The 25244-nt window shown below is 39.0% G+C and overlaps 1 protein-coding gene and 1 pseudogene across 2 annotated transcripts in view; one reads left to right on the top strand and one right to left on the bottom strand.

Annotated features, from left to right (window-relative positions):
• Positions 1-4430: 4430 nt before the first annotated feature.
• LOC138390577 (protein argonaute-4) overlaps positions 4431-25244 on the bottom strand; it is a 34488-nt gene continuing 13674 nt past the window's right edge. For both annotated transcript variants that reach the window (XM_069479754.1, XM_069479755.1), the window contains 11 exons: positions 22464-22611; positions 22083-22202; positions 21825-21953; positions 21462-21595; positions 20186-20370; positions 19040-19199; positions 15549-15864; positions 15273-15407; positions 7391-7492; positions 6922-7121; positions 4431-4858 (listed from right to left, as the gene is read on the bottom strand). In XM_069479754.1, coding sequence (XP_069335855.1) covers positions 4750-4858; positions 6922-7121; positions 7391-7492; positions 15273-15407; positions 15549-15864; positions 19040-19199; positions 20186-20370; positions 21462-21595; positions 21825-21953; positions 22083-22202; positions 22464-22611 — 1738 coding nt within the window. In that variant the 3' untranslated portion in view covers positions 4431-4749. The remainder of the gene's footprint in view (positions 4859-6921; positions 7122-7390; positions 7493-15272; positions 15408-15548; positions 15865-19039; positions 19200-20185; positions 20371-21461; positions 21596-21824; positions 21954-22082; positions 22203-22463; positions 22612-25244) is intronic.
• LOC138389358 (peptidyl-prolyl cis-trans isomerase D pseudogene) lies at positions 23408-24516 on the top strand (annotated as a pseudogene).

Below are 25244 nucleotides of genomic sequence, written 5' to 3'. Positions count from 1 at the left end.
GCCTCATTGAAGCTGACTCCTTATCTTTAAAATGGGGATACCACTATCAACCTCAAAGGACTCTTGGTGGGATTAAAGATATCAATATAAACTGACTGACACATAGCGGAGTTAATCTCACTGCCTCCTCCTCTACTCCATGCAAAATCAGAAAGAATTCTTTGAATAATTAAGTTTTTACTCTTCTGTGTTCCCAGCACCTAGGTGGACCTTGGCATGCATCGGTTCATAATAAATGTTTTTTAACTGATAAATATGAAAAAGGAGATATTGTGCTGATGGAAAAAAACAACTATCTTCTTCTTTTTTTTTTTTTTTTTTTTTTGAGACAGGGTCTCCCTGTGTTTCCCAAGCTGGTCAAACTCCTGTTGATCTTCCTGCCTCAGCCTCCCGAGTAGCTGGGTACTATTAGTTGTATGCAGGACTTTTTCCTCTGTTAAAATAAATTCCCTGAAGAATTGTCCCTGCCATGACTTAGCAAAAGGGCTGTGCTGGTGAGAATTTTTTTAAAAGACATGAGACTGGATAACCCCGGGTTGCATGAATTTGGGCAGCTTCTCCTCTAGAGAAGTTAGTCTTTCAAAGTATGTGGCCACACCGCCCTCTGGAGACTGCAGATTTTTCTCAAGACTTTACTTAAATAGATCTTCCCATTAAGAGCTATACCCAGAACACTGATGAATCTTATAAAAGTTTTCATATGTGAAATGTTGCTGAGAATCTCTTCTAAAATTCCCAAATAGCAATTTCTTTGTTAAAGTCTTAGCTTAGTTTTAATTGACATATAATAATTGTATAACAAATAGCAATTTCTAAAAATAAGGATACCCAGGAGTTAAAAACACGAAGTTTTCCCACTATTCTTCTTTGTCAAATTTCTCAAACTGAGGAAGTTGTTTTTAAAAAGTAACCATGTGTGTTGCCATTACAGTGTACTCTATATTTATTAGACAATTGACAAGAAAAACAACTTTTGGCACAAGAATGCCAATTTATTCCTTTTTTGGACACATGAACACAAAATATCCCTGCAGGCCAAAAAAAAAAAAATTGCAAAATTTTAACGACCATCATCTTATCTCAACATGGGGATACAACCCCTCCCTTAATAGTTTAGAAAGTACCTCGTATTGCTAGACATACATCCAGTCCATATTTAATAAAATACATTTTAAAACATTACAAGTCTAATAATATAGAAACAAAAATCACACCATTAGTCGAATAAACAAATGCAAACATTTTCAGCCACTAGACATAGAAAGAACATGAATATGTCAATAGCAAGGCATAAGAAAATGGTTAATCAATAACAAGATCTTTCCTTTAATTTTAGAAGGAAAAATTCTTGGAGTTGAAGCAGTATTGATACAATGCCCTCAGCCTCCACTTTCTTAAAATGAAAGCAGAGCTACCACCTTGCTATTGAGCAAGACAATCTTCACAGCACATCCACAAAAGGTCGCTAGGGCAGGGTGGAGAGGGTGAGCCTTGTTAAACAGTGGATTACATTTTCCCAGGAGAAGGGTAGGTAGCTGAGCCAGGTAGATAAGCTCGGATATAGGCTGGGCACCAGATCCTAAAATACAGACCATATAGAACATGTCTGCTTAAAAATCATCACCTTTGGAAGCAGCAAATAGAATTTACAGTAAGAATATGTTCTGCCTGCCCAGAACGCCAGCTGCATTAAGCCAGCTAGTTCACTTTATAAACCATTCAGAATTCAACAGCTAACAATAACAACAACAAAACATAACTGGTTCGACATTTGAGTCTTCACCACTCCCTTAATGTCCCCGCTCCTTATCCCCAAATTGTTACTCTTTAGCGGTGCTACATTTAAATCTTTCACACCACATGACAGTGCCTAAACAGGCTGCATTTTTTTAAGGAAAAAAAAAAAAAACAAACAGCCTAAAACTACTTCTAGAGAATGCACACCTCCCATTGATTGACACATGCATAACAATTCAGTCAGTCCCGAGGGGGTTACCTATTCAAATTGTCAAGCCAAATTAAAGTAAAACTAGGCATTCAGACTTGCTTGCAATAGTATTGCTGCAACTCTGATTCTGCAGTGATTACCTCTTAAAGATTCACCCCCCCAGCAAGTTTTTTTTCCCAAAAATGCTAGTTCTCCCATATTTCTTTCCTTTCATCCAAAATGACAGCATTGCACCTTTAACGGTACTGTTTTCCTATAAATATAGGCCTCCCGGCTTTTCCATCCACCACCACAATGATTTGCCCCCGTGTCCTGGGGCTGACTGAGGTCTTACAAATGGTATAGTTCAAGGTCAAGCATAGAGCCCAACTGCAGGCAAGCGAATCAAGGCTTCCGGCACTCTGCCTTGCTCCCTGCTCCATACAAGCCAGGAGATGGTGAAAAGTGACGCTTCTTCTGTGCGATAACAAGCAAGCCCGAGGCACTCAAGTGCAGGTGTGGGGCCCGCTGGCCAGCCAGCCAGCCACCAAGAGTTCTTCACATCTTGGACTCCAGTGAGTCCTCCTTCTCCTAAAAAAGCTTCCATTTTTCCTTCTCTTGGGTCCAGAGCGGCCATGCTGAAGGGTATTTTCTGTGCTCTCCCTGAACAAGTGTGAATAAAAGCAGCAAGCCAGCCCCTCACCAACATGTCCTGATTTGTATTATCCAAGTGAGGTATTTGCAAAAAAAGGAAAATCTTATGAAATTAACATCTGCCATGTCTTCACTTCCGCCTATGTTGTGCTTCAGTCACAGAACTCACTTTCATCCTACTGTCTGCAGAGATTAAGGATGTCTGCATTCATCTGGATGAGCTATAGGACTCAACAGACATTATAAAACTCTCTCGGAGACCAGTCTCAGCAAACACTGGTGGCGCCGCTGATCAACAGCACGTGGAAATGTAAACTTCAATGTATTTACAAATTCATTTAAACGACTGAAGAAAAACAGTGCTTTATATTGCTGGGATTCTGAGAAGGCTAGTTTATGAGATTTGGACCGGCTAATGAGTTCAAGCAAACGCCCTTCACCATCAGATCCAGTGTTTCCCCACCAACAGTTTCCAGACAGAGGCGGCAAAATTGTTTTTCCCCACATTGAGTCTGTCTCTTTCCCCAGCACCTTCATCAGCCATATGAAGCATGGCTCTAGGCCTTTTATTCCCTTTTCCACCTCTCACTTCTGAGGTGCAGGATAGAGAACAGAGGATAGAGTCAGTGAAATTTGGGCTGGGAAACACTGTCTGGAACTACCAAGACTCTATGTAACTGTTGTCCATTCACAAAGTATTATCTATCTACACTACGTACAGAATACATTTTCTCCTACATTTTTAACTGATGCTTACTTTAGATCAACTCCCTTTGTTTGGACAAGAAAGGAATCCCATCTCCCTGTGAGTGGAATCCAGAATCTGCTAAGAAAAATCAACCTTTTCTACAAGTTTTAGTTTAATAAAAGGAAGGAAAACCCACCAAGTACTTTTTAGGTTGAAAGAGAAGCAAAAATTTGCACCACAAGTAGTTGTGTGAGTAACCTTGATTCCCAGGGGAAAAAGTTTTTGAATGCTGGTAAGTTTTTGCAAGTTGCAGCATCACTCAATGTACCTTAAGGACTGGCAAAGCCTTTCCAGTAAGGAAGCATCCTGGTTCTAGCTTATTTTAAAACAAAGTGACAGGACACCAATTGTGAATATAAAATAGGTAAAAATAATTCTTTAAAAAGGCATGGAAATATATGTCTTTTCTGACCATTTTCAGAAATTGCCAGATTATGATATATAAGAAATAGCTGATAAAATCATACTGAAATCTCATCTAGAAAACTACATTGTCAGGGAGGGAAGAGGAGGGACCTTAAAAAATGTTTATTGCCAAAGTTAACTTTCTATGAGAAAAGTTTAAAAATCATTTAGATCTAACAAACCACACAGCAGCATAAAATGGGCACTTTTGAAAACTTGGAAAAATACTAAAAGCTAATTTTTTTTTTTTCCAAATAGGGGGAAACATGAGTACTTTTACCATGGCAGTGTTATCTGTCACTGTGACATGCATTACATCTGTTTATGTCACACATTCACAAAAGTCAACCAAATAAGAGAACTGCCTATTTGAATCTGCAGCCACATATAGTGCAATTGCCTGGTAGCCTGTACTTGCACCAGCACAAGTCTGCAGAGATCAATAAGATAAAGTAGTAAAACTCATAAAACTCTGTAAAACTTTAAAAAATTAACGCTTGTTAAAGGCATTTACAGTGGTGAAGTCAGAAATTTTCATTAAAAAGTCTATGGACCCACACAATTAAATAGCTACACTGAACTGAAGTAGATTGTTTGGTTTTTCTCTCCCACTTATGCATACACCCCACTCAATGAACACAGAAAAAAGGAATAATCTTCTCTTATAAGACTAGAGGGATGCGGTGAACACCACAGCTAGCAAAATATTCCATAGAAACCTTTCTTGTAAAGTCCTTTAGAAAGTTCAGGCCGATCAGCCTTTGCACATTGAGGTAAAAATTCAGTCCAGTGCATCAGAAAAGATAATCTATGAGTATCTATTACTTTAAAAAAATGGCTCAATTTTGTTGATGCATCAGACAGTGCTGCAAAGTATAGATTCAGTGCAACTATTCCGAGCTGCTGGTAGAAGACCACCTGAAGTCAACTTGGCTCTATCTAGAGGCGGTAGGCATTTGAAACATTTTGAGGCTGCGTGGGGTGCCAAACTGGTTGAGTTCTTTTTCTGAGACTCTCAGGCAAAATACATCGTGTGCTGGGTATCATGGTGGATCTGCACAGCCTTAGCCAAGGCCTGAGGATCCCGGCCGTTGCTCTGTCCTGATACATGACTGCCTTCCGCACTGTAAAGAAAATAAAGCAAAAAAACCAGGTGTCACAGAAGACCACTTCAAACTTCACATGTTTCAAATAGCACAAACAGTATTGGATCCAAGAAGATACTAGGCACAAGGCTCCTTAAATAATTTGTTATGTCTCTAAACATCAGTTTGCTCAACTGAAAAATGTAATACAATTTATTTAATGGGCTGTTGCAAGAATTAGATAAAATAATGCCTGTAAAGACCCAAATCCATAACAGTACCTATATAAGGTCTTCCACTGCCCATTATGTCTGGTTAATTTGTACTTTCTATTTGTCTTTTAGACCTCAAATGTCATTTTCCCCATAAAAATCTTCCTTGCCTCCAAAGTCCAGGTCTGGGCCACCTGGAACATGCTTTCACAAAATTCTATAGTTTTCTTTCATGGTACTAAACACAACTGAAATTAAATTATTAATTGGGTAATTATTGATTTCCTCACTGGGATATAAACTCCATGAAAGCAGCAACTTGCCCATCTTACTCGCCACTGTATCCCTAGTGCTTAGCACATAAGATAATAGAGTCCCAATGATAATTTATTGAATGAATGAATCTGTGTACCTATCACAGTGCTGGAACATAGTAGGCACCCAGAAAATGTTAGTGTGCCACCAGTCTCTTTTTGCTTTCCCCTCACTAGCTACATAACCTTGGACAAGTAACAATTCCTCTGAATTTTCGTGTTTTGGGGTAACAACTTCTAAACACACCTCTTAAAGATACCATATGTTATAAAGGGTTTGGGAAATTGTAAATCTCCATCCCTCTTCTGACTTCTCTCCTTAAGTGATTATTCTTCTCATTATCTAGGCTCAATATCCTAGCCATCTTTCACTTCATCCTTTCCTTGCCCCTTATACCCAACTAACTATTGAGTCCTGTCTATTCTAGCCCAGGAATAGCTTTTTACATTTAACAAAGACAATTTTGCTCTAACATACTTTTCCAGCCTCATGCCCGTTGTTCCCCTTTAATATGTTTCAGCCAAAGAAAACTTGCTGTTGTACAAACATGTCACTTGCTTTCTTTCCTTTTTGTCCATTGTTCTCTCTGCCTGGAAAATTCTTTTCTTTGTAGAGTGAAATTCTACCCGTCCAACTATGAAATCTTCTCTGATGGCCTTTCCTGTGATGTCCCAATGCACTTTTATTTATACCGATTTGGGCTGGTTGTCAGTTGTATATTTGCCTGTATTGTCTCCTATACTAAAACACAAGCCCCTATGGTCAGGGAACACGTCCTGCTCATCTTATAGCACAGCACTGGGCACACAGTCAATACTCAATAAATATGTTGAATGAAAGAAAGTACATTACAGAATGGAATGTACAAAGCCACAGCTGGGCATTTTCCATAATAGTGTATTTTCAACCCTTACAGAAATAGACTTGCAGTGGAATGTCTACTATTTAGCAGCTGAATTCAGACTTGGGCAAGAGCCCAGAAACTGCTACACTTCACAGATGGTCATTTGGAAAAGAAAATTAATGCAGAGAGCTTGTTTAGCTATTTCATAGTAGCTCAGTAACAGGTTAAACTGTCTGATTCTCTGTTTCTTTTGAGACCCCTATTTGGGAGTGAGAATGATCTGGCCCCCCTCCCACACACACACATTCCGGTTCACAGTGGTGTATTTTCCAGATTGTACTGAAAGCAAAGCAAACTGATCAGGATTTCCCCCTTGCATGGAGTGGAATCAGCAGGTGAGACTGCTTTGACTGGAGGCAGGGAGCTGTGCTGTCCACCTTTTGAGGCTACTCAGAACCTGAGCAGAACTGAAATACATTTGACTCTATGGGAAAACCACAGGCAGCTCCAAATTAGACTCCTTTAGAGACACAATACAAGTATAAACAAGCCTGAGCACTTCTGAGACCAAAAGTCACCTTATAAGCTCTCAAAGGCACGTGAATTTTTATTTGCGTCTTGCAATTTAAACCCTAAAAGTAAGTTTAAATCCTTTAAAAAGTTTTCTGTAGCTCTTTTTTTTTTTTAACATGCTGCTAAAATAGAGATTTTATTGTGCCTGAGAAACTTGCCTGTCATGATCTTTATCCACCAGATGATACCTTGCCCTAAATGCTACAAGCCGGGCATAGTATGCAGGGGCTGGAATAGAGACTGAGCGTGTGCACCTCACATAGGTATGACACAGCTGGTAAGTCAGGAGCTGGAGCTCATCTGCAGTGAAGCAGTTGTCATCCCACAAGACCTGGTAATGTGAAGGACGGCTGGTTCCCTGGAGAGAGAGCTTTATGATTAATGCATTTCCGACATGGATTGACTACCTGAGAGGAGAGAAGAATTGAAACCTACTCCTTAAACTCAGAAGTATTCTGCCTAGCAGACCTACAAGCAGATACCCAGACCAAAAGATTACAACAGTTCTATGACACGAGCATTAACAAAGTTAAGTACAGTGTTTCATAACAAGTCTACTCAAGCTAGTTGTTGAATTTGCAAATATCTCCCTATCAAGTCAAAGATCTAGACCAGCTTCCAAGTTACCTGAATTCCTGCATGACTACAGAGGTAAAAGTCAAACTCAGACGGATGTGTGATGGTACTATCCACTGTAGTGCCTGCTGGTACATTGCCACTTTTCCCCACCTACCAAAAAACAAAAAAGTAATTAGTCATCAAAGTGCCAAACTGTGCTCAGGCCATTTTTTCTTTTGTGTGTTAACTGGTAACAAGTTGGTAAACAGATCCTAAGTGAATTCTTGAAAACCACTTTCATTCCCAACGTTGAATTCCCTGTAACATTCCCTTAGCCAAACCATTTCAACCTGAAGCATTTTCTCAGACAAACATACTCCAGGGGTCTCTCTAGGGGAATCCAGACAAAGAATTATTTTATCTGTGACTTCGTGCTACAATATTATCTACTTAGATAGCACACACTGGCATGTTCACAGAGGGGGAAAAATTAACATTTAAGATGGATAAGCTTACTGAGAGAAAATCAGGATTATTCCTTACTTGGAGTAAAAAAAAAAAAAAAAAAAAAAATCCACAACTTTCAGTAAAAGTTAAGATGAAGGAATCTTTGAACTGGTCTACCAGGTTCAATATACCTAATACTTTATTAATAAAAGAAGTTACTGTCAAATAGTTATCAGAAAAAGGGGACCGAAATGGGAATTAAGAAACCAGTTTCTGATCTAGGCCTAGGCTTGCAAGTATATACCTTGAACCAAGCATAATATCTTTGCATTTCAATCTAATCATCTATACAATTAAGTGATGCTCTCTTACACCATTAAAATTCTAAGCCAGAACTCTATAGCCAAACTTCTAGAAAAGCAGAAAGGGGTACTTCAGAAATGCATTTAGAAGGAAAGGAATTAAATCTTGCTATTAGGTTACCCTCCTCTGCTGTATGGGAAGGTTCAATTTGAAGAAGTTTAGCATACAGGTACAAATCTGATGGGAGTTTATTTGACTCCATTCTAACTATTGTTACCTTCAGCTGAAGATCATACATCAATGCATATAATAACTGTATGAGTATAGAAAAATCTCCTTTTGTCAAAATCACATGTGAACTTGAGTTCCTAGCTGGACCAGGGGAAATGTAATTGAGTTATAATGGTTCTAGCATTTTTTTCCCCCAAAGTTTGTTCTTCAGGAATCTTACTTTTGCAGGATATGTTTAGGTATTTTATGGTCAAACAAATTTGAGAAACACTGGATTAAACCAAGGCCAAAACGTTTTTTCTACTGTATGACTTCTCAGAACCTTTACTTAGTCATATATAATTTTTAAAAGCTAGAGAATACAGCATTTCCCAAACTTATTTGACCCTTAAAAAAAACAGCCCTCCGGTTTTAGAGATAATAGCCTAAAGTGGTGGTACCCTGGGGAAAAAGGAATCTGGGCATGCTCAATTCAACAATTATTACTTGAACACCCATGTATGTGCTAGACTCTGCAGCAGATGCTACGGATGAGAGCCAGAGGCACAGAGAGAACTAACAAATTTTCTTTCCTCCCTTCATGAAAACCATATACAGTGAAGTGTAATATGATGAGATAAGGGCATATGGAAGGGACTGGGAAAAGCTGGGGGGGAGAAAATAGTTGAGCCATGCCTTATAGTAGCGTTCCCCAACCTTTTTGGCACCAGGGACCAGTTTCATGTAAGAATTCTTCCACGCACCCAGGGAACAGGGGGTATGGTTTCAGTATGATTCAAGCACATTACATTTATTGTGCAGTCGAACCTCTCTGCTAATGATAATCTGTATTTGCAGCCACTCCCCAGCGCTAGCATCACCGCCTCAGATCATCAGGCATTAGATTCTCATAAGGAGCGCACAACCTAGATCCCTCACATGTGCAGTTTATAGTAGGATTCACACTCTCTGAGAACCTAATGTCGCCAGCTGATCTGACAGGAGATGGAGCTTATGCATTGATGTGAGCACGATGGAGAGTAGCTGTACATACATGATGAAGATGTGGCCTGGTTCCTAACAGGCCACAGACGGGTATCGGTTGGCAGCCCAGGGGTTGGGGACCACAGCCTTACAGGACAATCAGTAGGAGTTAAAAAGCTAAGGATGATAAAAACTGGAAACACTTCAAATATCTCTAAACTCAGGAATGGATAAGCAAACTGTGGCTCATCCGTATCATGAAATACTACTCAGCAATAAAAAGGAACAAATTACTGATATACACAATAACTTGGATGAATTTCAAATGCATTATGCTAAGGAAAAGAAGTTAGACTCAAAGCCTATATGATTCTATTTATATGACATTCTGGTAAAGGAAAAACTATAGGGATAGAATACATATCAGTGGTTGCCAGGGGCTGGGGGGAGGGAAAGGCTGACTACAAAAGGGCATGTGAGAATTTTTTGATGTGATGGGATCATTACACAGTTGACCCTCAGTACCTGTGGGTTCCATATCCAGGGATTCAACCAACTGCAGGTATGTGAAAAAAAGAGGATGATATACTAATTACCCTGTTTTGATCACTATACATTGTTTCATAGTAACTCACTATTACCCCATAAATATGCACAATTATTATGTGTCAATTAAAAAATAAATTGAAAAAAAAATTTTTTTTTTTTTGAGATAGAGTCTCACTCTGTTGCCCAGGCTAGAATGAGTGCCGTGGCGTCAGCCTAGCTCACAGCAACCTCAAACTCCTGGGCTCAAGCCATCCTCCTGCCTCAGACTCCCGAGTAGCTGGGACTACAGGCATGAGCCCCCATGCCCAGCTGATTTTTTCTATATATATTTTTAGCTGTCCAAATCATTTCTTTCTATTTTTAGTAGAGACAGGGCCTCGCTCTTGCTCAGGCTGGTCTCAAACTCCTGACCTCAAGTGATCCTCCCACCTCAGCCTCCCAGAGTGCTAGGATTACAGTTGTGAGCTGCTGCACCCAGCCATATTTTATTTTTTAAAGATGAAGTCTTGCTCTGTTGCCCAGGCTGGAGTGCAGTGGCACTTCATAGCTCACTGCAGCCTTGAACTCTTAGGCTCATGTGATCCTTCTGCCTCAGCCTCCCAAGTGGCTGGGATTACAGGCAAGAGCCACCACACTCAGCCTATCCCATTTTATATCAGAGACTTGAGCCCCTTTGGATTTTGGCATGTGCAGGGGGTCCCGGAACCAATCCCCCATGGATACTGAGGGGGATATTTTTATTGTACATTTATATTGTGATGGTGGTTACAGAACTATATGTATTTGTCAAAACCATACACTAAAGTAAAACTATACCCTAAAAATTTGGGTGAATTTTACTGTATCTGTATTATACCCTAATAAAAATAATGGTGAAAAGGAGTGGGATGGATGTACTCATTCCAGAGATAAGGATGCACAATGGATATGGGAAATGGAAGATGTATGAGGTCATAGTGAAAGATAAAACAAAAATGTTGTCTTGGCCACCTTGGGAAAACAGTGACCACCACAGGAAAGTATTTGTAAGCAATGGGGAATACTTGAAGATTTTTGAGCAGTGGAGAGGCACAATAAGATCTGTGTTTTCACAGCAGGGTGGAGGATGCACTTGTGAAGGAGCGGTGGAGACAGGAAGACTGCTAGGAGTCTCCTGCAATACAGAAGAACTCTACTTAGAGCAGTGGGAACATGCAAGAGGACGAACTGAGACGAGAGACAGTTCAGGGAAAAACACAGAGACTATTTGATCAACTGGGTATGGGGGAACAGGAAGGGGAGGAGAAGAATTTAAAGACAACTCCAAAGTTTTCAGCTTGACTGACTTACTATACAGTGATGCCAAGTATTAGAATAAAAGGAAAACTGTGGGAGGAATAGGTTTTGGATGGGGATAAAACACTAAGTAGAAGGTTTAGACGTGTTTTGCTTGAAATGCCTGTGGTAGATTGTATCACTGGTGCCAACTATTCCTGTGCCCCTCCCGAGGGAAGGATTATACATCCCCACCCAATTATCTCAGGAGTGGCCACATGACTTGCTTTGGCTGATAAAATGTGGTCTGAAATGTGTTACTTCTAGGCAGAAGCTTTAAGAGCCAGCACATGGCTTGTTGTGTATCTTTTTCCCCCTCTGCCACAGTGACTGGTGATGTTCCAGATAGATGCTTCTCTGTCAGCCTAGGTTCCAAAGGGAGGACAGCAGGGTCACAGCTGCAGCAGAGCCACAATGAATGTATAATGTGAGCAAGAAAGAAGTCTTTGTAAGCCACTAAGGTTTGGAGTTTTTTTGTTATTGTTAACACAGCACAGCCTAGCCTATCTTGACTGGTACAATGCCTACAGAGCATCTAAGTAAATATGTATTTCTGGTAGATAATTGGAAGCTCATATCAGGAGTTGCATAGAGTGCCTTGGGGCTGGAAATATGGATTTAGGAATCTTTTAACAAATAAGTAAGTGAGCCAAGAAAAGTGGATGATACTAAAGAGAGAGTTGAAATTGAGATGAGAGGAGGGAGAAGGATGAAATGCCAGGAAACATCAGTGTTTAATAAACAGAAGGAGAGGGAAGAGTCAAAATTCTGATTATAGAGGTGGGTGGTAAACCTGGAAAGTCATATTGCTAAGGCCACAGAAGGCATTTGATTGTCTTAAGTGCTGCAATCAGGTCAGTGTGGGAATCTGACAAGGTATCTCTGGATTCGAAATGAGCAAGTCTTTGAGAGAACAACTTCAGTGGAGGCGCTGAAAGTGAAGTCAGCCTACAGAAAATTGAAGTATGATGTGAGAAGGTACAGATGGAAAGTCAGGTGATGGTTTTCCTAAAAGTTTGTCATGAAAGGAAGAAAAGATAAGAGAGCAGGTAGACTAGGAGTGAAGCAGAGTGAAACGAACTTTATTAAAGGGGACCAAAGAAGGCCAGGCGCGGTGGCTCACGCCTGTAATCCTAGCACTCTGGGAGGCCGAGGCAGGTGGATCGCTCAAGGTCAGGAGTTCCAGCCCAGCCTGAGCAAGAGCGAGACCCCATCTCTACTAAAAATAGAAAGAAATTATCTGGCCAACTAAAATATATATAGAAAAAATTAGCCGAGCATGGTGGCGCATGCTTGTAGTCCCAGCTACTCGGGAGTTTGAGACAGGAGGATCGCTTAAGCCCAAGAGTTTGAGGTTGCTGTGAGCTAGGCTGATGCCATGGCACTCACTCTAGCCAGGGCAACAAAGCGATACTCTGTCTCAAAAAAAAAAAGAAAGACAAAAAAAAAGAAAGAAAGAAAAGAAAAAGAAAGAAAGAAAGAAAAGGAAAAAAGACCAAAGAAGATTTAAGCAACTTTGGAGGGTGAAAAGGAGGCAACAGAATGAGAAAGACTGAATTTGAGAAATAATGGGTAATTAATGAAGTGAAGCTCTAGAGAAGGTAGAAAGGACTAGGATGGAAAGCATGAGGGCTCACACCTGTAAACTTTTTTTTCCCCCCTACTGTGTGGTAGATATATGAAGATTACACTTGTAATCTTAGCACTCCGGGAGGCTGAGGCGGGAGGATCACCTTAGCCCAGGAGTTTGAGGTTGCAGTGAGTGAGTTGTGATGACGTTACTGCACTCTAACCCGGGCGACAGAGTGAGACTCTTTCTCAAAAGAATAAAATAAAATAAGATAGGTGGGAGAAAAGAAAGCATAGGTGGAGAGATCCGCCTAAGTAAGATATGATGGAGATAAGAAAACACAAAATTTAACTAAGTTTGAAAGTAAAGGAGAGGCAGCTGAGAAAATTCATGCCTTCTAAATCTTGTTTTCTTGGGGAAATATATGGTAGGACTTTGTTGGCAATGAAGGCATCATCGATAGGGTAGGGGAGTTGAGAAGAGTATAAAGGTTTGGAATGGATGCTATGGGGAATAAGATAAATGAAAAAATTACAGTATCCAAGGTGTGGCTGAGATTTGCTATCATGAATTTATAATGTGGTTCATTATTAAACAAACCATTTTTCCCCCCAGCAATTCCTATCCTAGGAGTAGAAGCAAAGGAAATGGGCAAGTGGACTGATTCATTGACAAGAGGCATGTTTAGAGAACTGAAGATATTGGTAAGTGTTGGGGCACAAAATAAACTAAGAACTGGGACTGTCAACCTTGAAAGGTTAGTAGTGACACTGGATGGTAAAGAATAAAACTATGAGATGGCTCAATAATAGCTTAATAGATAGCTTAGAAGGATAATCCAGGTCCTAAATCTACATGGATAACAAGTTGACAGAGGAGTGCAGAGGTGACAATAGCTGTTAAGGAGGGGTGGCAACATGTTTTGTGTCCAGAGCTCAGGCAAGAATTCAGAGAATCTGTATTAGCAAAGTCTAAGAAGTACTACTGAGTCACGGTTTTGGCAGTTTAGAAGACACACTTTTAATCTAAACTGATTGGTGGACCTGGGACCCAAGGAGAAAAGAACCTTAGTTCTTGAACGATTCAGAAAACAAAAAAGAAAACAGTTCCTTTTTGGATTTCTTGGATTAGAGACAAAAAAATCAAGGGTGTACCAGAAAATAATGGGAGTAACTGACAAGATTACATGATTAGGCAAAAGAAAGATCTGGCCTCCCAGTGGGAGGATCAGGGAGGGCCTGGACAAGATGAAGTAATGTCATAAAAAATATCAAAGAAGCAAAGTTATCCAACACAGGTTGAGTGTCCTTTATCTGAAATTCTTGGGAGCAGAGGTGTTTTGGATTTAGAATTTTTTCAGATTTTGAAATATTTGCATATGCATAATGAGATATCTTGGGGATGGGACCCAAGTCTCAACAAGGAAATTCATTTATATTTCATATATACCTTATTTACACATAGCCTAAAGGTAATTTTATACAATATTTTAAAGACTTTTGTGCATAAAACAAAGTTTGATCTGCATTTTGACTGCAACCTCTCACATCAGGTTAGGTGTGGAATTTTCTACTTGTGGCATCATGGGAGCACTCACAAAGTTTCAGATTTTAGAGCATTAGCATTTCAGATTAGGGATGCTCAACCTGTATTATATACCTGTAGCTTACTAGTTTACATATAAATACCCGATTATAGGGAGTATAAAATGCCTTTTGTCAAATGCTCGAATTGTACCCTAAATTAACATTCATTTATTAATTTAATCCCTATAACATCCCATGAGGTAGGTATTGTTCTTAACCACATTTATAGATGATAATATTATAGCTTAGAGAAATTAAGTAACTTGCCTATGGTTAATAAGTGTGACACCATAAACGTTCAACATTTATGCCCTAAGAATCCCCTGCACTGATATAAAATCATTTGGAAGAGAAGTTCTTCTTTATACCCTAGAACTGTGGCTCAGGCACTGGCAGCAAAAAGTAACAAATGGCAATAAAGTCCAAATGGATGTACCTGGCGTGATTCTAACTCCTCCCCCCAGAGAAAAAACAACTCTAGAAACAAGCATTTCTGCCACACAAGAGAAATATTCAGTCATGCAACTTGTATCATTCAGAATTGTTCATCTAAGCTCAATTGCAGTTAGTGTATTTATTAAATTATTAATAGGTACTTCAGCTTTTGGGAAAAGAAATGTAAAAATTGTATATTCATATTTCTATATCACTTGCCACAGCCTTAGATAATGAAGCTTATTATTTTTTTGAGACAGGGTCTCACTCTGTCTCCTGGCTAGAGTGCAGTGGCATCATCATAGCTCATTGCAACTTCAAACTCCTGGGCTCAAGTGATCCTGCTGCCTCAGCCTCCCGAGTAGCTGGGACTACAGGCATGTGCCACCACGCCCAGCTAATTTTGTCTATTTTTAGTAGAGACGGGTCTCAGTCTTGCTCAGGCTGGTCTCTAAATCCTGGCCTCAAGCAATCCTCCCGCCTTGGCCTTCCAGAGCGCTAGGATTACAGGCCACTGCAATCTACCAATGAAGCTTATTCTATGTCTTCTTACCCTTTCTGTTTTATCTGCACAGAAGAGTCGTGTGTGATGTCTTTTTTGCACCACAATATATGTTATTCCTGGCCGGTAATCTTCTTCCAAGCTAATACATGCCTTTCGAATTGCTATTAGTTCTGGCCAAGCTACCTAGGAGATAGAAATGGAATTATGTTTAATTGAGAATTTGCCTAGTATCTCTCCAATCTACCCAGAGTGGCAGATGGGAGGAATCTCCATCAGATTCCTAGAAGCTCCAAAGGACAACAATGGGATAATGAGAGTGAGTACCTGTTTCATTTGTCCCTCAGATACCCCTCCACGATAATAGATGATCCGAGTGGGTTTGAAGCGGGTGGATTTGTAGAACTGAATCAGCAGCTCTCGAACCATGTTAGTAAGGTCCTGGATGACCTCCTGACTGTAGAGGAGCTCCTGGGAGATCTCCTGCCGGGAGGTCTGAACCCGAACGGTGGCACAATACCGGCTGGGGTGGCCATCCATACTGCCAACCACAGCAGCAATGGAGGGCTTCTTCCCATCCCCCGCTGGGGGATGCGTGACATCTGCTCCCAGGAAGATGACAGGCTGCTGGAACACTGAGGGCCTGATCAGATTTAAGGAGATGTTGCCACTCAGACATACGAGTGAAAATGTTTGTGTTTAGCAAGACTTTATCACCAGATATAATCGCAGATATAATGTTATGAGAGAACAAAGACATGCCCATTGGGAGAGAACACTAGGGCCCACTGAGTATTGGTGTCACCCAGTATAATGAATCCGGATTGACTAAAGAAGTGAATATGGCTCTTCTATAATGGTGGCAAGGGAAGATTAAAAAAAGAGAACCTCACTCAAATTTAACAAAGTCTATATGTGTAAAGTAAAAACTTGCCAGAACAGGCTCTCTCAGGATCCTGAGATTTCTACAGTGGATACAGATTTGCAGAACATACATGGGACTGTGACCAAAACCCCCGATTCTCTTTAAGATGAGAGATTTAGAGAATAGAATCAAGTCTATCTCCTTCTTGGTTTTATTTTTCTCTATAGTATTTATCACATATCACATATTTTATCTATTTATTTTATTTATTGTCCACACACAAATGTGAACTCTATTGAGCAGGAATTTTATTTTGTCTTGTCTTGGTCACTGCTATATCCCTAGTGCCTAGAATACTGCCTAGCCCACAGTTGGCACTCAATAAATATTTGTTGAAAAAATGAATTAATTTATTTGGCACTGATTTCTCTGCCTAAGGCATGTATAAAGGCCCTGTTGTTTAGGAGAGAGCTTGGAGAGGAAAGAAAAGGAATCAAAGAGAAAAATATCATGCATACTTCTCTGGTTAAGGCTAAGCAAAAAAAAAAAAAAAGATAAAATATGAAGTTCTTGAAGTTCTTGAAATTCTTAAAGGTAAGATTTGGGACTGTGAGTGTTAATTCTTAAAGTATAATCTAGGAGGCATCTCAAATTTGACAATCTTACGTAATAGGGACTAAAGATGAGGTTCCATGAGGGCTGTGTCATATTTATCTCTCTATATCATCAGAGAGCATGGGTCTGGCACAGAGCAGTTAATAACAGTGGAGACAGATATAGAGATATAGATACCTACATATATAATACCTATACATACATACATACATACATATATAATACATATATAACATAACAGCTTACATATACTATGTGCCAGCCACTGTGCTAAGCATTTCATATGTATTAACCCATTTAGTCCTCACAATTCTATAAAGGTGGTACAATTATTATGTTATCTCAATTTTCCAGATTTAAAAAATTTGACCGGACATGGTGGCTCATGCCTGTAATCCCAGCACTTTGGGAAGCCAAGGTGGGAGGATGGCTTGGGGCTCGGAGTTTGAGACCAGCCTGGGCAACATAGTGAGACCCCATCTACAAAAAAAAAATTATTTTATTTTATTTTTTTATCTGCACTGTGTGTCAAGTTTGTATGTTCCAAAAATTTTTTTTAAAGCCAGGCATGGTGGCCTGCACCTGTAGGCCTAGCTACTCAGGAGGCTGAGGCAGGAGGATCACTTGAGCCCAGGAGTTTGAGGTTACAGTGAACTATGATCACGCCATGGCACTGTAGCCCAGGCAACAGAGCAAGATCCTGTCTCAAAAAATAAAAATAAAAGAGAGAGAGAGAGAGACATAAGAGGATAAAGAATGTGACTAAGATCACACAGCTACGAAGTGGTAAAGGACGCCTGACACCAAAGTATGTACTCTAAGCCACTATGCTATATTATCTCAAATGTTTGGGATAAAAATTAAATGATTCCAGACTTTTGTTTAACTTTCCCTATGGCCTGTACAACTCATCACCAATGTTTCAGGGACGATTAATTTACTTAGAAGTTTCATTCAAGGACAAAAATGAGAATCATGCTACGATTGTACAAAAGCAAGGCACTCCATTTCTCTTTTCAAGTATGGCAATGACTAATAGCACAGCCCCAAATTTAACTTTTCAAATCACTGTTGTAGATAAGATTTCACATGAAAACAACATGTTAAAATTGGCAAGGCAGATATTATTACCTTGATAGATAAGGAACTGAGGCCCAGAGATACTAAAAATTCACAAAGGGACACAATACTCAAATCTCTCAACTCCCAGCCAGCACTTTATCTATAATATTCCTGTCTTGCCTTGATGTTTGGTTACTCTAGAGTCAATCTGACAAATTCAAATTTAAACAAAAAGCCTATGGGGAGGGGGGCAGGATTTCTCAACAGGACATAAAAAAATTAATTAAATTGAATCCTATTAAGAACTTCTGTTCATCAAAAGCTATTATTTAGGAGAGTAAAAAGGCAAAACAGAGTAGGAGCAGATATATGCAATACCTATATCCTATCAAAGACTTATATCCAGAAACCACAAAGAACTACTACAAATTAATAAAAAAGACTCACAACCCAAAACAAAAAATGGGCAAAGGACTGAACAGGCCCACCGCAAAAGATGTCCAAATGGCCAATGAGTATGAAAATGTGCTTAACATCATTAGTCATCAGGGGAATGCAAATTAAAACCATAATAAGATACCATTACCCCCAAACAAAATGGCTAAAATTAATAGGACTGATACCACCAAGTGTTAGTAAGGATATAGAGCAACTAGAACTCTCAGTGGAAATGTAAATTGATATAACCACTTTGAAAAACTATTTGACTGTATCTATTAATGCTAAATATATATATGTTCTCTATAACTCTATAATTCTGTAATTCCACTCGTAGAATTCTACACAAGAGTAAGAGTGCCTAAGTTCACCAAAAATGTAGAATTGTATAATGAATATACAAGAATATCCATCAGTGGTAGAACAGATTAAAATTGTATAGTTTATTCATGTAATGAAATGATAATGAAAAAGAGTAAAATACTATTACATTCAACAGCATAAATGAATCTCATAGACTTAATGTTGAACAAAAGAAGATAGACACAAAATAATGTATACTGTATGATTCCATTTATATGAAGTTCAAAAGCAGATAAAACTAATCTATAGTGTTTGAGGTCAGAATAGTGGTCACCTTTGGGGATAATCTATTTGTTGGAGCCACAGGGAAGCCTGATAGAGTCCTGGAAGTGCTCTATATCGTAACCTGGGTGGTGGGTACATGGGTGTATACATATATGAGAAAAAGTAATTGGGATGCATGTTTGAGATTTGTGTGCTTTATCATGAATTATGTAAGTAACAAAAGTGGGAAAAACATAATTCAGAATCTTACCTTTGATGAGGTACGAGCACATTGTTTATTCCTCCGAGCTTTGCATTTATCTTCAGACAAAGGTTGGAAAGGGTTTGAGGTGAGGTCTTCACTACATTTTTTACCTGGACACATTGTGTGGCCATACCTAGAAGGGTATCTCCAACACGTTTCACCTCCGCTACAAAAATAATTAATTAACATAAAAAGGTTTAAATAGTTTCCTAATTACTAACAGTAAAGGGAAAAGAAATCCCACATTAAGTTGACAGAGTACCTACTATATCCTGTACACTGTGCTCGATGCTTCTTATGTCCTTTCATCTGCTAAACCCCCAAGGGCAATTTTTTCTGCCTGTTGGGATAGGCCTTCCCCCCTCCCCTTTCCTCCCCTCCTGCAGGCCTTGAAGCCAGCTTGCTTCCTTTATTCTTTGGTGCTGCCTGCCACTACTCACTCAGTCCCTTGAGGTTTGTCTTCCCACGTGACTGGTCTGGCAAAGGAATCAATCTCCCTAGTTCCTCCCTCTCAGTATACACACCTGTTTTTCAGCCTTTTGAATTTTAACCCCCACCACACACACTTTTTTTTCTTTCTCTAAACACTGGGATAACTGTACAGAGAAGGTTAAAGACATTATTATAAAGTTTAAATGGCTAGACTGTAGCTCCTGCATCCTTTACTTAGATGATAGCCAAAAGAACTTTGTATCATTCTTCTTATAATGGATACAAACTTAGCACTTCTGGAAGTGGCCGGCTCCTCTAGTCTTCCCCACTCTGATATTCCTAAGTGCTTTTTACCAAACATTCCAGTTTTCTCAGTTTCTAGGACTCTGGCAGGATTATACTGCATTTCCTGCTCCCATCTCTAACACAAATTGGGTTAGCCAAATAGCTGGTTGTGGCCAAGGAGTTGCAAAGAGAAAAGAGAGTATGGGATCATCAACATTCCAAATAGTGGCTTCTCTATCGAGCTGGGTCCCCAAGTGTGGATGACACGATGACACAGAGCAGAAGCTGCAGTGCACCCTCAACGGACACAAAGCAGGAGCAAGAAATAAATCTTTGTTACTGTGAACCACTGAGAGTTTGGGGTTGTTTGTGACTGCAGCATAACCTCGCTTATTCTGACTGTTACATCTACTACTTGAAATCAAGGGTCCGTACCATATACTGGTGTCTTTCCAGGCAAGATAACCACTATTAGCTGTAGACCCACATATGTCATTTTCAGATGTTTAAACATGGGCTCCACGCTATCTGCACCTTGTGCATACTTGCAGAAACATGGCTGACCCTGGATGGGCATTCCTGCATCCTTAGAGATTTTACGCAGCTGGTCAGTGAAACTCCTGTTAAAATAGAACCGGGGACACAATGTTTTATTTCAGAGTACATTCTTAACATTAATTTCCCTCTAAAACACTTCTTTCACTTTTACAAATTCTTAGCCAAAATTAGAAACAAATAACCAAAACTTTAGCTGGTTTCCAAAAATAAACTGACGGTTGTATCTCTGCAATTACAACAGAGAAGAATCTGTATTATTAAGCTATCAGATTATTGTTTTGAATTTCTGAGTACTTATGTCTCAGCTGGGTCCCAGGAACTAGAATAGCATTCCTATTCAAAGATTTATTTTAAACATTCAAATCCCTAATTCTGGACTGAAGAAAAGCGGGGTCAAAATTTCAGGTACCATGCATTTTAGTAAGCCTGGTACGGGAATATTTGGATAAGCTTGTGCTCAACTGGGAACACAGAAACACACTGCACAAAAATCAGTATATTTAGGATTACATTCAAACTTGTAACAGATTTGGTTTGATGACAATGTCAAAAGAAATCATCACTTTAAAAAAGCAAAATTCATTTTGAAGTTTTAAATTTTAGATTTAAACTGTTATTTCAATTATGTATAAAGCTTTCAGATTAATTCCTTTTGTGTCTTTGCCAATATTTTATAGGATTACTTTCTTTTATCCCAGTTCCCTTTTCCTGATGTTTTTCACCCTAACTTCCTTTAGATATTAATAGATAGCTGCATCTGTAAGACATGAATCATACTTTTAGCCAGTGACCTTGCAATAAAACAAGCTCACTAGTAAATTATGATTAAAAATAAGCTAGTTTTTATCTTAGCTGGAAAGATACAATTAATATCAAAGGAAGCTTCACTAAGAACTCAAGAATTCACCAATCAGCATTGCTACAGCCTTCTTAGTCACAAATTTCTGTGCTAAATGTAAGGAAGCTGAGTCAGATTCTTAATGTAATTCCCAAGTTTGCAATTTACTATAACACAAGGTCTTTTCCATATAGCCAGATGGTGTCACTATAGGAGTCAGGGATTTAGTGCCAGTGTACACAGCACATTCACATAAGGATGGTATTTTCATATCTGGAAGGGATATTACTAAGCTGAAAATATTAAGATACTCACTTTAGTAAATCTTCCCTACATTGTTTCTGAGGCGCAAAACAAGCAACTGCCCAAACTTTAATTTCAATGCCAGCATAAAACTGCTTTCCTCGCATGTCCCAGACACCCTGGTTGGGTGTGGCTACTGTTTTATTCTTTAAAAAAAAAAAAGAAGAAGAAACAAAAGAAAAGAGATTACAATCTAAGGCCATTTTAATGTTGATGAGGGAATAAACAAAATTCTATCTGGTATGAGCCAAAAGACAAAAGGCAATGATGAGCAAAATTACGAGTAAATTCAGTGTGGTTCAGTAGACAAACCCTGGATTATTCTGTTTTTGACTGATGGTGGAAGAAGCTCGCTGAACAAAATAAAAAGCTTACCCGGCCTCCGTATTGCAGCATTGGTGCTGGAAGTACCCTGCCTGTGAGCTCTGTCATTTCATTGTGCACAACAATACCAAATTCTTTAAGGTATGGATCAGGTCCACCCACCATGCTGTTGCTCTTCACCTAAAGAACAGGAAAGCCTGCATATATAAAAACCAAAGAGTAACTGTGTCCCATCAGGAGTTTTCTTTTCTTTTTCTTTTTTTTTTTTATCTTAAAACTAGCTAATCTTGAAGACCATGTCTTACTGACCAGTCTACTGATTTCTTCCTGTCTGTCAGGGGCAGATCTTGCGGTGGCTTTGATCATCGTGGAAGTCTGATTGTCTGTGAGCTTCTTTATGCATCGCTGTCCTGCCACAATGTTGCAGACCTGCCAAGAGGCAAAGAGAAATTAGGTTGTCTAATGGGCTTCTATACAGTAAGCCTGTGCCAAACTGTATGTTACATCCTCCGTTTTCAGAAAAATAAGAAATTCTGTGATACAGTGAAATTATCTGCCCTAAATATTTTAGAAATTAATACTAAAATCCACCACTAGTTTAGAAGTCTACTCCAAAAAACCAAACAAAAACCACACAAAATTCATTAAAGAGATTGGCAGACTGGCAAAAGAAAATTTAGTTTCGCTTACCTCAAGTGGCAAGTAAGTATGCTTTTGTTCTTGTCCCACTTGGAGACAGGGAAGATGGGGGTATTTCAGCTGCAGACTGTACTTTTGCTTAAAATATTGAGCTACTGTACATTCCATAGCTTGACCATTTTCTAGCTGCAAAGGAAAACTATAGGAGAGAATGTCTTTTTAGAAATTTCTTCAAGTTCTTTTTTTTCTAAACAATTAAATAAAACCCACTAACATTTTCTTGATCAGTTACTTTAAAAATAAAGGTCAATCTTTATTTGAGCATTTTCACATGTTAGTAATTTACCAATGATTCCATTGAAATTTTCCATGTTTGTTAATGCTAGGATAAGAAAAAATTTTAATTGATATTTAAGAAAGAATTTAAGCCTGGGTAACACAGTTGCCTGTCTCTACAAAAAAATTTAAAAATTAGCCAGGTATGGTGGCACGTGCCTACAGTCCTAGCTACTCAGAAGGCTAAAGCCAGAGGATCACTTGAGCTCAGGTGTTCAAGAATGCAGTGAGCTATGACTGCACCACTGCACTCCAGCCTGAGCAACAGAGTGAGATCCTATCTCTAAAATCGAAAAAAAGAATTTAAAACAAGAAGACACTGCAGAACCAGAAAATGCAAAGTCTCTCTGGAGGTCAGTTAACACCTACCAGTACAAATACAATCTTGTGCAGGCTTCTTCTAGATGATTAAGTTAACATGAGGACTTGGAATGATCCACATAGGAGTTTTGTTCCCTTAAGAGAATTTTTTGTGAAATGAGTGTGGCATAGTTATTGGAGCCACATTTTCAGATCTCCAAACCAGGAGAAATATATGTGGCTCTGGAGGCAACAATCCCAAACACATAAAGTTGAGACTGTGCCAAAATATTTAGTATTAACTGGGGAGCATGATTTAAGGTCCAGATCCTGCTTTCCAAACACATCTACAAGTCAAGATGTTGCACCCTTCACCCCAAGCTAAGCCCTCCAACTCCAGTAACCCCCAAGTCTTCTTTGACGTAGACATTGGACGGGAGCAAGTTGGTTTAACTGTCTTAGAATTGTTTGCAGATATTGTACCCAAAACTGCAGAAAATTTTCATGTGCTATGTACAGGAGAAAAAGGCATTGGACCCACAACTGGGCAACTTCTCCATTTCAAAGGATGCCCTTTCCATTGAATTATTAAGAAATTTATGATTCAAGGTGGAGACTTCTCAAATCAGAATGGAACAGGTGGAGAAAGTATTTATGGTGAAAAATTTGAAGATGAGAATTTCTATTATAAGCATGATCGAGAGTGTTTATTGAGCACGGCAAATGCAGGCCAAGATACAAATGGTTCTCAGTTCTTTATCACAACAGTTCCACCTCCTCATTTGGATGGGAAACTTGTGGTGCTTCGCCAAGTAATTAAAGGAATAGGTGTGGCAAGGATACTGGAAAATGTGAAGTGAAAGGTGAAAAACCTGCCACATTGTGCGTTATTGCAGAATGTGGAGAACTGAAGGAAGGGGATCATTGGGGAATATTCCCCAAAGATGGCTCTGGTGACAGTAATCCAGATTTCCCTGAGGATGCGGATATTGATTTAAAAGATGTAGATAAAATGTTATTAATAACAGAAGACTTAAAAAAACATTGGAAATAATTTTTTCAAATCCCAGAACTGGGAGACGGCTATTAAAAAATATGCAAAATTTTAAGATATGGAGATGGTTCAAAGGCTGTTACTGAGAAAGCAGATAGATCTAAGCTGCAACCTATAGCATTAAGCTGTGTACTGAATATTGGTGCTTGTAAACTGAAGACGTCAAATTGGCAGGGAGCAGCTGACAGTTGTTTGGAGGCTCTTGAAAGAGACCCATCAAATACCGAAGCTTTGTACCACAGAGCTCAAGGACAGCAAGGATTAAAAAAATATGATCAATTGGCCGATCTTAAGAAAGCTCAGGAGATAGCACCAGAAGATAACGCTATCCAGGCAGAGTTGCTGAAAGTCAAACAGAAGATAAAAGCACAGAAAGATAAAGAGAAGGCAGCATATGCAAAAATGTTTGCTTAATAAGGATTCAGTTTTGCTTAAATATTATGTGTTGATTGTATAAAGGCAATAAGGAAGTGTAAGGGTTTTTCTCTATTATGTATGATCCCTAATGTGTTTCCTTCACCTCAGGTCCCCATTGTTTACAGTTTAGGAGTACTGATGTGGGTTCCCTATTAATTAAAGTGTTTCAATACATTGAAGTTGGTTTTTAAAAAAATGGTTATATGCATTATTTATAAAGAATAATGGTGTCTAGTCTGTTTGTAATCTCCTAAAGACATTTGTTGAATAAATAGATGAAAGCTTAACTTTAAAAAAAAAAAAAGAGACTCTCTTTATTTGGCTCTTCCAGTGGGCAAAGTATCTCAAATACTTAGCACAATAACTTGAATCTTGCTTTCTTAACTGTTACAGCCTCACAAAGTAACAGTGCAGTGAGGATCATCTATGTGAGATTTCAATCTATGTGTTCTAAATCTTTGAGCAAAGGTTATATAGGTCTGTAAGTCTAACTATTCTGACAAGGCTATGTGAAATAAATAATGAAAAAGGCACAGTTCTTGAAACAAATGCTATAATTCACAATAGTGACTTCATAAGGTTTTGGTAACATTTTTTCCCCCTACGGAATGAAGTCAATGGTATGATATGAACAATACATGAAATATCACTTTATGACTCTTAAGAAATTCATGTAGTATGTACATGAGGTCATATTGAAGAATTTATTCAAAGCAGATTGAAGT

Source organism: Eulemur rufifrons, chromosome 8 (assembly GCF_041146395.1).
Source record: "Eulemur rufifrons isolate Redbay chromosome 8, OSU_ERuf_1, whole genome shotgun sequence".
In the NCBI taxonomy this organism is placed as follows: domain Eukaryota; kingdom Metazoa; phylum Chordata; class Mammalia; order Primates; family Lemuridae; genus Eulemur; species Eulemur rufifrons.
The sequence above is the reverse complement of the archived record's forward strand: the minus strand, read 5'-3'. Positions and strand labels throughout refer to the sequence as shown.